This window comes from Neoarius graeffei, chromosome 13 (genome assembly GCF_027579695.1).
Source record: "Neoarius graeffei isolate fNeoGra1 chromosome 13, fNeoGra1.pri, whole genome shotgun sequence".
In the NCBI taxonomy this organism is placed as follows: Eukaryota; Metazoa; Chordata; class Actinopteri; order Siluriformes; family Ariidae; genus Neoarius; species Neoarius graeffei.
The window spans coordinates 65412304-65428493 of NC_083581.1; the positions used below are offsets into that span (position 1 = coordinate 65412304).

A 16190-nucleotide genomic window follows, 5' to 3' on the forward strand; every position below is an offset into this window, starting at 1 on the left:
TTATCCTAAATTAGGTGGCATGGTGGTGTAGTGGTTCGCACTGTCGCCTCGCAGCAAGAAGGTTCTGGGTTTGAGACCAGCGGCCGATAGGGGCCTTTCTGTGTGGAGTTTGTATGTTCTCCCCGTGTCTGCGTGGGTTTCCTCCGGGTGCTCCGGTTTCCCCCAAAGACATGCGGTTAGGTTAACATGGGGTGGCTTTGGGCTGAAGTGCCCTTGAGCAAGGCACCGAACCCCCATCTGCTCCCTGGGAGCTGTAGCATAGCTACCCACTGCTCTGGGTGTGTGTGTGTGTTCACTGCTTCAGAAGGGTTAAATGCAGAGAGGAATTTCACTGTCTTGAAGTGTACGTGTGGTAAATGAAGTTCTTAAATTGTGTTCTATAAAAAATGTCTGAATACAGAACAGGGGGGTCTGTGTTGTTCCACCTCAGAGCCAGAACGATTGGTAGTAACAGAGCTGGAATTGACGTTTGTGTAAAAGGGACAATAGCCTGTAGCCCACCCCTGCCTCAGTTACACCCATTAACCACCATATTAAGTTAATTTTCTTGTCACAGCTAAGCTTTGGGCTCCTGAATTAATGGTTTAATTCTGGAATCCTGAAACGTGTCATAAACAGGATTTAAGCTCCCAGCTGCTGCAGAAATTAACATCACTTCCACACTTCACCCATCAGGGAGATTAACTAGGAACTTTTGCTGATCTATTGCACTATAATCTGATGAAAGATTTCTTGTGTTGTCCTCATGCTCACACACACACACACACACACACACACACACACACACACACACACACACACAGTGTCCATTTGAATCCCAGCCCAGTTGAAAAGGAACACATTCTGAGAGATGTCTCTATTTATAGTCCTATTTGCAAGACAAATTTGGCTATAAACTCCCTATTGGTTTGTGGCAAACCATAAAATCTGTGGAAGAGTGGCTTCGTTGAAAATGACTCAGCAAAAAAAAAATTATCTTGATGTAACACCGATTGCCAGGTGAAATGCAATTCCTCCAGCCTTCTTCTTCTTAGCTGACTAATGCAGTGCTATGAATCTTATGATACTGGAGTAATAAACTACTCATGCAATGTGAACATAACTTTAGAAAATTAAATCTGCTGAGCATCTATGCTTTGATGAAAGACAAAATCCTTAGAAGAAAATATTATTGTCATATATCGTGCTCAGATGTTGTCATATGTTGTAAACCAGCAAAATGCACTTGTGAATTGATGATAATAATTGATAATTTGTATACACACACACATACACGCACACGAAGCAGAGGGTCATTACCACCTGAAGTGTGCTTTATTCCCTTTAAAACAATTTGCAAACAGTTACAATTCTTAATTTATCAATAAACAACATGCACTTTTTAACCATTTACAGTTACATTTAATACTGTGGAATATCCATTAGTTCATATTAGTTCCTGTTATCACTTACAGTACATAACTGTTGCTGAAAAGAGTCTCTCTCTCTCTCTCTCTCTCTCTCTCTCTCTCTCTCAAGCACTAAAATGCAAACTGTCATGTGACTGAGAAACTGAGAAATGATGCAAAGTGTCCTGTCCTGAACACTTTCTTGTGGCAAAAAAACTTATAGACCAATTGTGAAGCGCTGACACCAGAGATTTTCCAAAAACATCTCCTTACAGAAAGTTTCATTATATCACGATATATTCTATCCACATTCACTAGATATGAGCAATCGTGCATTCTGATTGGCTACTCTATTACTAGGCTAACAGCTCATATACCATGAGTAGAGAAAAACAAAATGGTGGAGCATGTTGCTGAACCAATCGAGGATGAAATAAAAACTCTACTTGAAAACAAAACCCCCCAAAATACAAAAAAGCAACAAAATATGGAATGAAAGTATTTGATGGTATGAACGTATCTTTATTTAGTTTTCAAGAATTATTATTATTATTATTATTATAGCATTTTTCACAAATTGCTACTGTCATTTTGCTGGTTTGTTTACATTCTAAGTGGAAATTGTTTTGTCGGACACTTTGTATAAAGTGTTTTTATCGAATTTGCACAAAATAAAAATGCGCTGTTTCTCAAAATACTGTGAATGTGGATGGACTAAAACAATTATTCCATTCAGTCTTGTCGTACATGACTTATAGCGCTATCGATTTCATGGAATAACTGTTAATTATACATTTTTCCATAGTTTCCATCATCCCTGTGGTGCTTTCACTGTACAAGTTCCTAGGTAAGTTACAATCACAACACACACCTATCTTTATAGCCACCTCTATTGCTCATTGAAACCAGCACATGTTTTCAAATAAGTAGCATTCTCATAGTCTTCCCACTTTTGGGCTACAGATAAAACCCTACATCAGTAATCTCTCTAAAGCAGGTCTGTGAAGAGCCCAGTCCCAGTGTCAGCTTTAATGGCATTAGCAGTAATTCAAGTCAAACAAAGCCAGAATACAAGGAGAGCTCTGTGTGCAAGCTTTATAACAAAGTTTCATGCTGAAAACCACTGAGGAGAATGGCAGCAGCAGAAATCTGATCATTCAGGTTTACCCGATGGCATAATGGAAAGTGAGACTGAGTTTCTCACCACACAGCCGAGGTGTAAACTTTAAGCCATCTGTGTATGTGTGAGAGAGAAAGAAAAATGTTTTAGAAATTAGTACCAGACCTGAAGTGTCTTTCTTTGCAATTTATAAGCACTATTGGCAATAGATCAACAAAACAAACCCTATACCCGGTAATTACATGTAACCAGGCAATTTCTTTAGATTGTATAGAAAAGTCTATATTTTAAACAGCCTATAAATAACATATAAAATCATTATCTTTATTACTAATTATTTATCAGAGTAGACTCCAAAACCCCTTCACATGCTTGGCAGATGGTTGGTGTGTATACAGGTGGAAGCGTAAATAAGACAGAGGGAATGTGACAGACACTAAAATCACTTTTTGCTTCGTATTTAGAAAGACCAGTCATTTTTAACACTTCACTTCGTTTTGTTACATTCAGATCAAAATGGCCAAATTATTTCTATGAAGTTGGGTGGCACGGTGGTGTAAATGGTTAGCATGGTCGCCTCATAGCAAGAAGGCTCTGGGTTTGAGCCCCGTGGCCGGCGAGGGCCTTTCTGTGCGGAGTTTGCATGTTCTCCCCATGTCCGCGTGGGTTTCCTCCGGGTGCTCCGGTTTCCCCCACAGTCCAAAGACATGCAGGTTAGGTTAACTGGTGACTCTAAATTGACCGTAGGTGTGAATGTGAGTGTGAATGGTTGTCTGTGTCTATGTGTCGGCCCTGTGATGACCTGGCGACTTGTCCAGGGTGTACCCCGCCTTTCGCCCGTAGTCAGCTGGGATAGGCTCCAGCTTGCCTGCGACCCTGTAGAACAGGATAAAGCGGCTAGAGATAATGAGATGAGATGAGAAGTTGGGTGGCACGGTGGTGTAAGTGGTTAGCATGGTCGCCTCCTAGCAAGAAGGTTCTGGGTTTGAGCCCAGCAGCTGGCAGGGGCCTTTCTGTGTGGAGTTTGCATGTTCTCCCTGTGTCTGCATGGGTGTGCTCCGGTCTCCCCCACAGTCCCAAGTTAATATGGGATGGACTTGGGCTGAGGTGCCCTTGAGTGAGGCACCTAACCCCCCAACTACTCCCCGGGCACTGTTAACATGGCTGCCCACTGCTCTGGGTATGTATGTATGTGTGTTCACTGTTTCAGATGGGTTAAATGCAGAGAGGAATTTCACAAGTGTGTGATGAATAAAGTTGTTCTTCTTATAATCTCAATGCGATTCAAAAAGCAATACTCCAGGTTTTTTTTAATCTGCATCTTGATACAGTATGTTACATCTATAATGCAGGTGTCAGTAAAATTTTGACACATTTCCCAGCACTGAGAAAACTACAGGGAGTTATTTGTACCCAAAACTCATTTATAAAAAGTCTAATGTCTTTCATGTATTTTTGTGTAACATGAATAAATGTCAGTCAAATATCAAGTCAAAGTCCCTCTCACGCCAGAATCTGGTTTTCCCATGGAGGCAGTCTCCTGTCCCAGTACTAACCAACTCTTTAAGGTGTATGGGTGTGGCACCAATCTCCGTTTCGATAGCCCTCAGCATCTTGCCTATACAGGTAGGGTTTCAATGGGGGGTGAGTCCTCTGGTAACCGCGAGAGTTTTACTTCCCCACTCACATCTATATTGCAGCGTGCCTTACCAGATGTCAGTAGGTACCATTTTTTATGATGGTCTTTGGTATGACCCGACTGCCAGTAGAACCCGCAATCTCCCGGTCGAGAGGTGGACACACAAACCACTAGGCCAGCTCGCGGTCTCAGTCAAATATATTTGTATATTAATCTCCAAATCTGTATAATTCATCCTTTCAGAGATGGAAGTGCTGTTTCAAAGGACAAAACTTGTGGTTACTACAGCACCATAGTTGTGCATCTAAAGGTGGGTGGATACCAAACCCAAACCCTCTGAGCTATTTGTATTCTAGTGTTTGTTGTATAAAACTCCATAAGAACAGCTCTGGAAATATATTCTACTCATGTCTACCTCATCATAAAATCTTAATACTGAGAGTGCAACCTTCCTCATTTTGAATTCATGTTATGTAGTCCCATATTTTAAATGTTTACTGCCAAGGTTCACCCACTATCCTTAGACGTCCTTTATAAGTGATTTTGGAGTTAATAGATTTCCTGTTCTTTTTGTACAAGATAATGTGCCACAAAAAAAAGTTAATCTTTTACAAGAGAATAAGACCCAACAGATCATAAAGGTTGAAGAATGTTTGTTTTCTTTTACTAATCTTTCTTTTAGTACTTACAAAACATTATGTATTGAGTGTTTTCATGACTTCGAAGGTTGACTCGTACAATGTGCTTCTCTTTGGTTTGCCAAAGTATGAACGTCTAAAGCTTCAGCGTGTTCTTAATGCCGCTGCTCGGCTTCTGAAGTATACATGTAAATTTGACCATGTCAGTCCAGTACTTAAGCAGCTTCACTGGTTATCAGTCGAGAAACGTATCCACTTCAAGATTTTACTTCTGGCTTTAAAAGGGCTGCATGGTGTTGCACCTGGTTATATCAGTGATGCTCTACAGCTGTATGTCCCGACAAGAACATTTAGATCTTCAAATTCTGTTCTTTTAAAGCTGGTGGATTACTATCTCAAGACATATGGCTATCGTGCTTTTGCTGGAGCTGCGCCTCACCTCTGGAACATGTTAATCATAAACATTGGGCGGCATGGTGGTGTAGTGGTTAGCACTGTTGCCTCACAGCAAGAAGGTTCTGGGTTCTAGCCCAGCAGCCGATGGGGGCCTTTCTGTATGGAGTTTGTATGTTCTGTCTGTGTCTGCGTGGGTTTCCTCCACAGTTTAAAAATATATTGTTAGGTTAACATGGGGTGGCCTTGGGCTGAAGTGCCCTTGAGCAAGGCACCTAACCCCCAACTGCTCCCTGGGTGCTGTAGCATAGGGTGTGCATGTTCACCGCTTCAGATAGGTTAAATGAAGAGGTTAAATTTCACTGTGCTTGAGTGTATGTGTGACAAATAAAGGCTTCTTCTTCTTCCTCCTCTCAAGTCAAAACTCAAGATTCATCTATTTAGAACTTCATATTTGTATCTCTTATTCAATCAGGTTCATTGCCCAAACAGTTTTTCATTGGCTAATCAGACACAAGGTACACCACCACTCTTGCCAGAGCAGTTTGGGGTTAGGCACCTCACTCAAGGACACTTAAGCTGGTCCAGGGAATCAAACCAGCAACCTTTTGGTCCCAAAGCAGTTTCTCTAACTATTAGGCCATGGCTTCCCCTTATTGCTTATTGCCCATTCATATGTATTTACATATTGTATATTTAGTGCTTAGAGCTCTTTCACTATGAGCACTTTATAAGTATTTTTTTATTTATTTTTTTTTTTTTTGTATCTGTAGATTGAACCAAAAAAAAATTATTAGCTGAATGGCATAGTGAATGAAAGGCAAATTGGAAAACAGACAGCAATGTACAAAGGGGTATGAGTGTCAGGACAAAAGGGCAACTAAATTTGGCTGACATGGCCGGCAGGCCCACAGTGTCACTAATAGTAAGCACCATTAACCCTTCTCCACACGACGTTTCAGCCAACAACACTCCGGTCACATAACAGCTCGGCTCCATCACAATCAGTCAGCACATTCACAGGCTGACAAGGTGAAGATCCTGCCAGTGGTTTACAGTAGTTTACAAAGTCCAGCATTCAAAGTCCCTTGATATCTCTCTTACCTACAGCAATCAGAATGCAAACTACACCATGTCTGAGTTTTGGCCTTTCAGAAACTATTATTGTAACAAAAAACTTGATGTTTGTGAGCTACACTATGAAAAATTTTATGATGGCTGCACACATAATCAAGCAATAGATATAGAGGTGATTTCACAAGGATTTATCAGATGGAGAACAAATAAAAAACACATTTATATCAAAATGTGACAACCTGAAACAGTTCTGACATGTTATTAAGGAAAGAACAGTTCTGGTAGAAATGGAATCAATTGTAATATTTAGTACATCCATCCATTATCCATAACCACTTATCCTGTGCAGGGTCACAGGCAAGCTGGCGCCTATCCCAGCTGACGACATTGGTGCTTGGAAGTCTGTGAACCCTTTAGAATTTTCTGTATTTCTGCATAAATATGACCTAAAACATCAGATTTTCACACAAGTCCTAAAAGTAGATAAAGAGAACCCAGTTAAACAAATGAGACAAAAATATTATACTTGGTCATTTATTTATTGAGGTCCAATATTACATATCTGTGAGTGGCAAAAGTATGTGAACCTTTGCTTTCAGTATCTGGTGTGTCCCCCTTGTGCAGCAATAACTGCAACTAAACATTTCCAGTAACTGTTGATCAGTCCTGCACACCGGCTTGGAGGAATTTTAGCCCATTCCTCCGTACAGAACAGCTTCCACTCTGAAATGTTGGTGGGTTTCCTCACATGAACTGCTCACTTCAGGTCTTCCTCAACATTTCAATTGGATTAAGGTCAGGACTTTGACTTGGCCATTCCAAAACATTAACTTTATTCTTCTTTAACCATTCTTTGGTAGAACGACTTGTGTGCTTAGGGTCGTTGTCTTGCTGCATGACCCACCTTCTCTTGAGATTCAGTTCATGGACAGATGTCCTGACATTTTCCTTTAGAATTTGCTGGTATAATTCAGAATTCATTGTTACATCAATGATGGCAAGCCGTCCTGACCTAGATGCAGCAACCAGGCCCAAACCATGATACTACCACCACCATGTTTCACAGATGGGATAAGGTTCTTATGCTGGAATGCAGTGTTTTCCTTTCTCCAAACATAACGCTTCTCATTTAAACCAAAAAGTTCTATTTTGGTCTCATCCGTCCACAAAACATTTTTCCAATAGCCTTCTGGCTTTTCCACGTGCTCTTTAGCAAATTGCAGACGAGCAGCAATGTTCTTTTTGGAGAGCAGTGGCTTTCTCCTTGTTCAGTGTTCTCATGATGGTGGACTCATGAACATTAACATTAGCCAATGTGAGAGAGGCCTTCAGTTGCTTAGAAGTTACCCTGGGGTCCTTTGTGACCTCGCTGACTCTTACACACCTTGCTCTTGGAGTGATCTTTGTTGGTCAACCACTTCTGGGGAGGGTAACAATGGTCTTGAATTTCCTCCATTTGTACACAATCTGTCTGACTGTGGATTGGTGGAGTCCAAACTCTTTAGAGACTGTTTTATAACCTTTTCCAGCCTGATGAGCATCAACAACGTTTTTTCTGAGGTCCTCAGAAATCTCCTTTGTTCGTGCCATGATACACTTCCACACACATGCATTGTGAAGATCAGACTTTGATACATCCCTGTTGTTTAAATAAAACAGGGTGCCCACTCACACCTGATTGTCATCCCATTGATTGAAAACACCCGACTCTTATTTCACCTTCAAATTAACTGCTAATCCTTGAGGTTCATATACTTTAGCCACTCACAGATATGTAATATTGGCTCATGTTCCTCAATAAATAAATGTCCATATAATATTTTTGTCTCATTTTTTTAACTGGGTTCTCTTTATCTACTTTTAGGACTTGTGTGAAAATCTGATGATGTTTTAGGTCATATTTATGCAGAAATATACCGTAGAAAATTCCAAAGGGTTCACAAACTTTCAAGCACCACTGCATGGGCAAGAGGCGGGCTACACCCTGGACAAGTCGCCAGATCATCGCAGGGCTGACACAAAGAGACACACAACTATTCACACCTACGGTCAATTTAGAGTCACCAGTTAACCTAACCTGCATGTCTTTGGACTGTGGGGGAAACCGGAGCACCCAGAGGAAACCCACGTGGACACGGGGAGAACATGCAAACTCCACACAGAAAGGCCCTTGCCAGCCACTGGGCTCGAACCCAGGACCTTCTTGCTGTGAGGCGACAGTGCTAACCACTACACCACCATGCCGCCATACTAAACATACTAAAGTACAATACCATCCTAAATATGTGTGGCAGCCTGGAAAATAAAAAAAACATGGTGAATTTCTGACATTTTTATTAGATCTGAAAACGACAGACTTTCGTGAACTATGACATGCAGTATGTGTCTTTTGCATGTATCACAACTACAAATAAAGGTATTAAAGGGAAAAGGGAGAAACTCACATTTAATGAATTCATTCTGACTGCAGTGCAGGAGTATCATGGACATTCTGGCTCCCAGTGTCTGATTACAAACTGAACTGTCTGAATTGAACAGGCTTTCACTATGCCACTTAGCTATAACAGCTTGAGCAAAAGGTGACATTCGCTGTTTGAGGAAATCACTCTTTGCTATCAAGATTTTAGGCATCTTTAGGCACGCTGACTGCTTTTACCACCACATTTGTTAAATTTGCTCATTACCCAACATGCAACAAACAGGAACATAGTACAAGCAAGGTTAGAAATTATACAAAAATATTTCAACATATTTTCATTAAAGGTAGACTGACTTTCAGATTTTTCAGGTTTAGGTTGTAAAAAGAATTTTCCCCAACACCTAATTATTTTTGTTTAGTAGATCAAAAGCTACTGAATTCGAATCAAATTCCAGTTTTATTAGGTTTTTTTAAAGGACAATTAATGAATTTAAGGCCACATGGCCCTAAATTCTCTGCTATTATTTCTTGCTTCACCGTGACGCAATACAAGAGACTACATCATGCATCACGTGGTGGGCTTTCCCCGTTCGCGCAAGGCATTGTGGGATACAAATTGAAACAGGAGAGGAAAATGAAGAGCGTGAGTGTGTGAATGAAACGTGAAAGACCGACTACAGTCACGGAAAGCGAGAAGAAAAGACATTATGTTGTGAAGGAAAGGAAACGCAGGACCAAACTAATAAATATCGGCGGTCAGCGAGCACCTCGGTGTGATCAGCTGTTCGTTTAGCAACAGAATGATGCAACTGTCAGTGCACAGTCAAGGTAAACCTGTAGATGGCAGTAATGCAACACTGGACGCCAGCTGCTGTAAAACCCAAGAGAAGAAGAAGAAGAAGAAGCAGCCAATGCTGAAAGGTAAATTATTTTTGTTCAGTAGATCAAAAACTAACATCAAAAACATGCACATGCGTCTTGGACTTCCTCTGTCTGCTTGACTGCACAAAGCGAGTGATTTCATGCACATTATTTCCTAGGGAATCCCCTCAAATTAAATAACATCCCAGCCATAGAATGGCCTGGTTTTTTTTAAAGATATTACAGAAATAAACATATATCACAAAGACCAAATTTCAGATGGAACTAAATTTTACCAGTTTTATGAAATCAAAAGGCCGTCTACTTTTAAATATGTTTATGGTTTCTTAAATTTGATGTGTCTAAGTGTACAACCCCGATTCCAAAAAAGTTGGGACAAAGTACAAATTGGAAATAAAAACGGAATGCAATAATTTACAAATCTCAAAAACTGATATTGTATTCACAATAGAACATAGACAACATATCAAATGTCGAAAGTGAGACATTTTGAAATTTCGTGCCAAATATTGGCTCATTTGAAATTTCATGACAGCAACACATCTCAAAGTTGGGACGGGACAATAAGAGGCTGGAAAAGTTAAAGGTACAAAAAAGGAACAGCTGGAGGACCAAATTGCAACTCATTAGGTCAATTGGCAATAGGTCATTAACATGACTGGGTATAAAAAGAGCATCCTGGAGTGGCAGCAGCTCTCAGAAGTAAAGATGGGAAGAGGATCACCAATCCCCCTAATTCTGCCCCGACAAATAGTGGAGCAATATCAGAAAGGAGTTCAACAGTGTAAAATTGCAAAGAGTTTGAACATATCATCATCTACAGTGCATAATATCATCAAAAGATTCAGAGAATCTGGAAGAATCTCTGTGCGTAAGGGTCAAGGCTGGAAAACCATACTGGGTGCCCGTGATCTTCAGGCCCTTAGACGGCACTGCATCACATACAGGCATGCTTCTGTATTGGAAATCACAAAATGGGCTCAGGAATATTTCCAGAGAACATTATCTGTGAACACAATTCACCGTGCCATCCGCCGTTGCCAGCTAAAACTCGATAGTTCAAAGAAGAAGCCGTATCTAAACATGATCCAGAAGCGCAGACGTCTTCTTTGGGCCAAGGCTCATTTAAAATGGACTGTGGCAAAACAGAAAACTGTTCTGTGGTCAGACGAATCCAAATTTGAAGTTCTTTATGGAAATCAGGGACGCCGTGTCATTCGGACTAAAGAGGAGAAGGACGACCCAAGTTGTTATCAGCGCTCAGTTCAGAAGCCTGCATCTCTGATGGTATGGGGTTGCATTAGTGCGTGTGGCATGGGCAGCTTACACATCTGGAAAGACACCATCAATGCTGAAAGGTATATCCAGGTTCTAGAGCAACATATGCTCCCATCCAGACGAACTCTCTTTCAGGGAAGACCTTGCATTTTCCAACATGACAATGCCAAACCACATACTGCATCAATTACAGCATCATGGCTGCGTAGAAGAAGGGTCCGGGTACTGAACTGGCCAGCCTGCAATCCAGATCTTTCACCCATAAAAAACATTTGGCGCATCATAAAACGGAAGATACGACAAAAAAGACCTAAGACAGTTGAGCAACTAGAATCCTACATTAGACAAGAATGGGTTAACATTCCTATCCCTAAACTTCAGCAACTTGTCTCCTCAGTCTCCAGACGTTTACAGACTGTTGTAAAGAGAAAAGGGGATGTCTCACAGTGGTAAACATGGCCTTGTCCCAACTTTTTTGAGATGTGTTGTTGTCATGAAATTTAAAATCACCTAATTTTTCTCTTTAAATGATACATTTTCTCAGTTTAAACATTTGATATGTCATCTATGTTCTATTCTGAATAAAATATGGAATTTTGAAACTTCCTCATCATTGCATTCTGTTTTTATTTACAATTTGTACTTTGTCCCAACTTTTTTGGAATCGGGGTTGTATTTTACTGGCAGAAAACCACTAGTTTAGCCAAATCCATTTTTTCTAAATTCAACAACAGTGACATCCAGTGGGTTTTCCCAACCCACGCAAATAATAAAATATATTGTGATATACACACTGCTAGTTGTTAGTTGGAGATTTATTAGCTATTCCTGCCTTATATCTACACTACATGGCCATTTTATTAGCCGTACTTACCATAAAGGTGCAATTTGTATGCATACAGTCACTGATTATAGCCCACCTATGGCTATGCCATATTTCTACCATATCACATCACTAAATGGGGGTGGCATGGGTGGTGTAGTGGTTAGGACTGTCACCTCACAGCAAGAAGGTTCTGGGTTCAAGCCCAGTGGCTGACGGGGACCTTTCTGTGTGGAGTTTGCATGTTATCCCCATGTCTGTGTGGCTTTCCGCCGGGTGCTCCGGTTTCCCCCCCACAGTCCAAAGACATGCAGGTTAGGCTAATTAGTGGCTCTAAATTGACTGTAGATGTGAATGGTTGGTTGTTTGTCTCTATGTGTCAGCCCTGCGATGATCTGTACCCCGCCTCTTGCCCATAACCAGCTGGGATAGGCTCCAGCTTGCCTGTGACCCTGTACAGGATAAACAGCTACAGATAACGGATTGATGGATCACTAAATGGAAAGGGACCACCTCAGGACCACCATGACAACTGATAAATTCATAGTATTTGATGGATCATCTTTAGTATAGCAGTGACTGTGAAATGGTAGGGTTTTAGTGCTGGCAGGTGCCAAATTGCTTGGGTTTTTGAACACTTTTGTGTCACTGCTACTGACTTGATAACTGTGCAACAACCAAAATTAGCATCAATGGTCAAAAAGTGACAAGATATGAATGACTAGCTTACTATTAACAGATATGACTAACAGTGCATGGGAAAAGATGAACTATAGTTTTCTAACTGCACCCATACAATGTGACCAACAAGGTTTGAGTGTCTCACAAAGTGGCCAGTTACAGTGTTTAAAAACCCCAACACTGATACTGTACCTAATCCACCCATACCAGTCCCACACACCATGTCAGGTCATTTGTAGTCAGTGATATACGGGGTACTGTGCATAACAACAGACATGCTGAGCAATTGTATACCTACAAAAGTGTATGGTCAGTTATGTTTGATTCATTCAAAACAAAATGACCCATGTTTAACCACCACCTTACTCTCATGAGTATACAAATGAGTGTGTCATTCAAGTTATGTTGATTGTTTAAATATTTTTTCCTTCCTTGTCAAAACATACATATAGAAATAAAATCACAATAAAAAGCATCTTAAAATCACAGCTTTTTAGTCTTCATCCTGTATCATACGAGGTTGCATTATACCATGCGATGTTCAAAAGACAAAGGGATTTTAGAGTGTGCTTAAGGCGATTTCTGCCTGACAACCTGAATAAGCAGATGAGTAGACGATTCTCTCTGGGAGATTATTGACCCAGAAGCTCAGGAGAGGAAGAGGAGGAGGTGGGGCCCGGAACCTCCATGGCTAGGAGGTGATGAATTGGCACGAGACAACAGGAAATACTGAACAGCGATAATGGAAGGAATATTTCTTCTCAACAATCTCCATAACTCAATCTCGGCTTGGGATAACCCCCTGACTGTTGGCTACAACAGGGCTGTGTACAGTATAAGTTTATATGGCATGCATTATGCATCCGTAAAGTGTTTTGTCAGGCTAAATGCAATGAACACCTTGAAGAGTTCATTTAAAGATTAGGGAGTTTGCTGTGTGAGCTGAAATATTAAACAAAGCATGCTAGATTTAATTTAAAACAGCCCACTGTCAGCACCACCTCAAAGCCATTAGCGCTGCTCTGAGTAATGTGTAGCGGTCTGTGCTTTCAAGTGGGTGTGTGTTGCTTTTGATGAGAGCAAAAGCTGTCTGAAGAGAAAAAGCAAAAGAGAGGAAATGCAATACACTATAGATTCAATTGCCTTACATTTGATGGCTTATCCAACAGAGTGAGCTCACATTTAGCCTACTACACATGATGAACTAGTTGCCACTCAGCGTGCTATCATGGCATGAGCGCTCCTTAATCGCATGATCATGCATTATTATTATTTTATTTTTTTTTAAAGAAAAGCTTATGTACTTATCCGGTTCTTACCTCCAGACCTGAGCTAACTGGAGGATGTGCACGATGCTGTGGAAGAACCAGGCGCTGGCTCTGCAGCAGCGGGTCCGAACGCCGCTCTCCGTGGTGCTGAAGCGCCTCTGTGCTCCGGACGCCGCCACTACGGCTGCCGCGGCGGAACCGGCACTGCTCGACTTCGAGTAGTCATACGCGAACCAGCGGAAGCTCAGCACCTGCACCACGACAGACGGTACGACCACGAAGACGAGCGTGAGCGCGAACCAGCGGTAGTCCTGCCGCAGGTAGTAGTCGGCGGCCAGCCACAGGTCGGAGGCCCCGTCCGAGAAAAACACGAGGAGAGCGCCGAGCGTCCAGCAGCAGTCCAGCAGAGAGTAGCGGCCGCGCGGTGAGCTCAGTCCGGGACTGCGCGTGCACAACGGCCGGATGTCGTTCTGTAACGGCACGGCTGTGCCGTCCGACTTCGCGGCCATGTTTGTTGTAGAAAAGAGAGTAAAAAGGAATGATGTGGGAGCGATTGAGAACGGGAGGGAGAGAGGGAGGGCTTATGGAGAAATGGGAGGAGGGAGGGATGGAGAGATGGTGGTGGTGGTAGGGGATGTCAGTGTGTGCACGCGTGGGAGGGACGTGGGAGGGAAGAAAAGGGTTTCATTCCTTTCCGAGCATCGACTTTCATGACTTTTCCCATGGGATCGATCTGGATACTGTAATATCATATCAAAATAAACCAGTCTATACACAGCGATATTCCCAATGTTTCATTAAATCGCCCAGATGTTCACAGCTGGATTTATATGAGCTATATCGGAGAGGTAACTTTTATCTAGATATCTAGGTAAAGTTGGTAACTTTTTGAAATAGTAATGACAAACTGATTGGGCACAGCAAGAAGGTTCTGAGTTCGAGCCCAGTGGCTGACGGGGGCCTTTCTGTGTGGAGTTTGCATGTTCTCCACATGTCTGCATAGGTTTTGTCCAGGTGCTCAAGTTTCTCCCACAGTTAGGCTAATTCACGCATCCATCAGGGTCGCAGGCAAGCTGGAGCCTATCCCAGCTGACTATGGGCAAGAGGTGGGGTACAAACAACCATTCACACATCTACGGTCAATTTAGAGCCACCAGTTAGCCAAACCTGCATGTCTTTGGGCTGTGGGGGAAACTGGAGCACCCAGAGGAAACCCACACAGACACGGCGAGAACATGAAAACTCCATACAGAAAGGCCCTCATCAGCCACTGGCCTCGAACCCATAACCTTCTTGCTGTGAGGCGACAGTGCTAACCACTACACCACTGTGCTGCAGTTAAACTAATTGGCTACTCTAAATTGTCCATAGGTGGGAATGGTTGTTTCCCAAACCCAGAAATGGGAGGGTTGTGACAGGATCCCACATAAAACTGTGCTCTAGTTAATATGACGTGGATCAGTAGGATCCACATGGACCCCGACCTGGTAGCAGTGATGGACAAGGATGACAAAGAAGAAGAACAAGACACTTTGATTGGTTTTGTATGGAATCTTAAAATTATACATTTTTTAATACAATATCATTGTAAAATGTATTATTTTAAAAATGCTTTTAAATAATGTACAACCCCGATTCCATAAAAGTTGGGACAAAGTACAAATTGTAAATAAAAATGGAATGCAATAATTTACAAATCTCAAAACCTGATATTGTATTCACAATAGAACATAGACAACATATCAAATGTCGAAAGTGAGACATTTTGAAATTTCATGCCAAATATTGGCTCATTTGAAATTTCATGACAGCAACACATCTCAAAAAAGTTGGGACGGGGCAATAAGAGGCTGGAAAAGTTAAAGGTACAAAAAAGGAACAGCTGGAGGACCAAATTGCAACTCATTAGGTCAATTGGCAATAGGTCATTAACATGACTGGGTAAGAGCATCTTGGAGTGGCAGCGGCTCTCAGAAGTAAAGATGGGAAGAGGATCACCAATCCCCCTAATTCTGCGCCGACAAATAGTGGAGCAATATCAGAAAGGAGTTCAACAGTGTAAAATTGCAAAGAGTTTGAACATATCATCATCTACAGTGCATAATATCATCAAAAGATTCAGAGAATCTGGAAGAATCTCTGTGCGTAAGGGTCAAGGCCGGAAAACCATACTGGGTGCCCGTGATCTTCGGGCCCTTAGATGGCACTGCATCACATACAGGCATGCTTCTGTATTGGAAATCACAAAATGGGCTCAGGAATATTTCCAGAGAACATTATCTGTGAACACAATTTACCGTGCCATCTGCTGTTGCCAGCTAAAACTCTATTAGTTCAAAGAAGAAGCCGCATCTAAACATGATCCAGAAGTGCAGACGTCTTCTCTGGGCCAAGGCTCATTTAAAATGGACTGTGGCAAAGTGGAAAACTGTTCTGTGGTCAGACGAATCAAAATTTGAAGTTCTTTATGGAAATCAGGGACGCCGTGTCATTCGGACTAAAGAGGAGAAGGACAACCCAAGTTGTTATCAGCGCTCAGTTAAGAAGCCTGCATCTCTGATGGTATGGGGTTGCATTAGTGCGT

General features: G+C 41.8%; 1 protein-coding gene across 1 annotated transcript in view; it reads right to left on the bottom strand.

Moving 5' to 3' along the window:
• Positions 1-14115, bottom strand: part of xkr7a (XK related 7a) — a 48582-nt gene extending 34467 nt beyond the window's left edge. Inside the window, exon 1 of the mRNA XM_060936980.1 lies at positions 13658-14115. Within this exon, the coding sequence (XP_060792963.1) occupies positions 13658-14115 (458 nt within the window). The remainder of the gene's footprint in view (positions 1-13657) is intronic.
• Positions 14116-16190: the final 2075 nt, after the last annotated feature.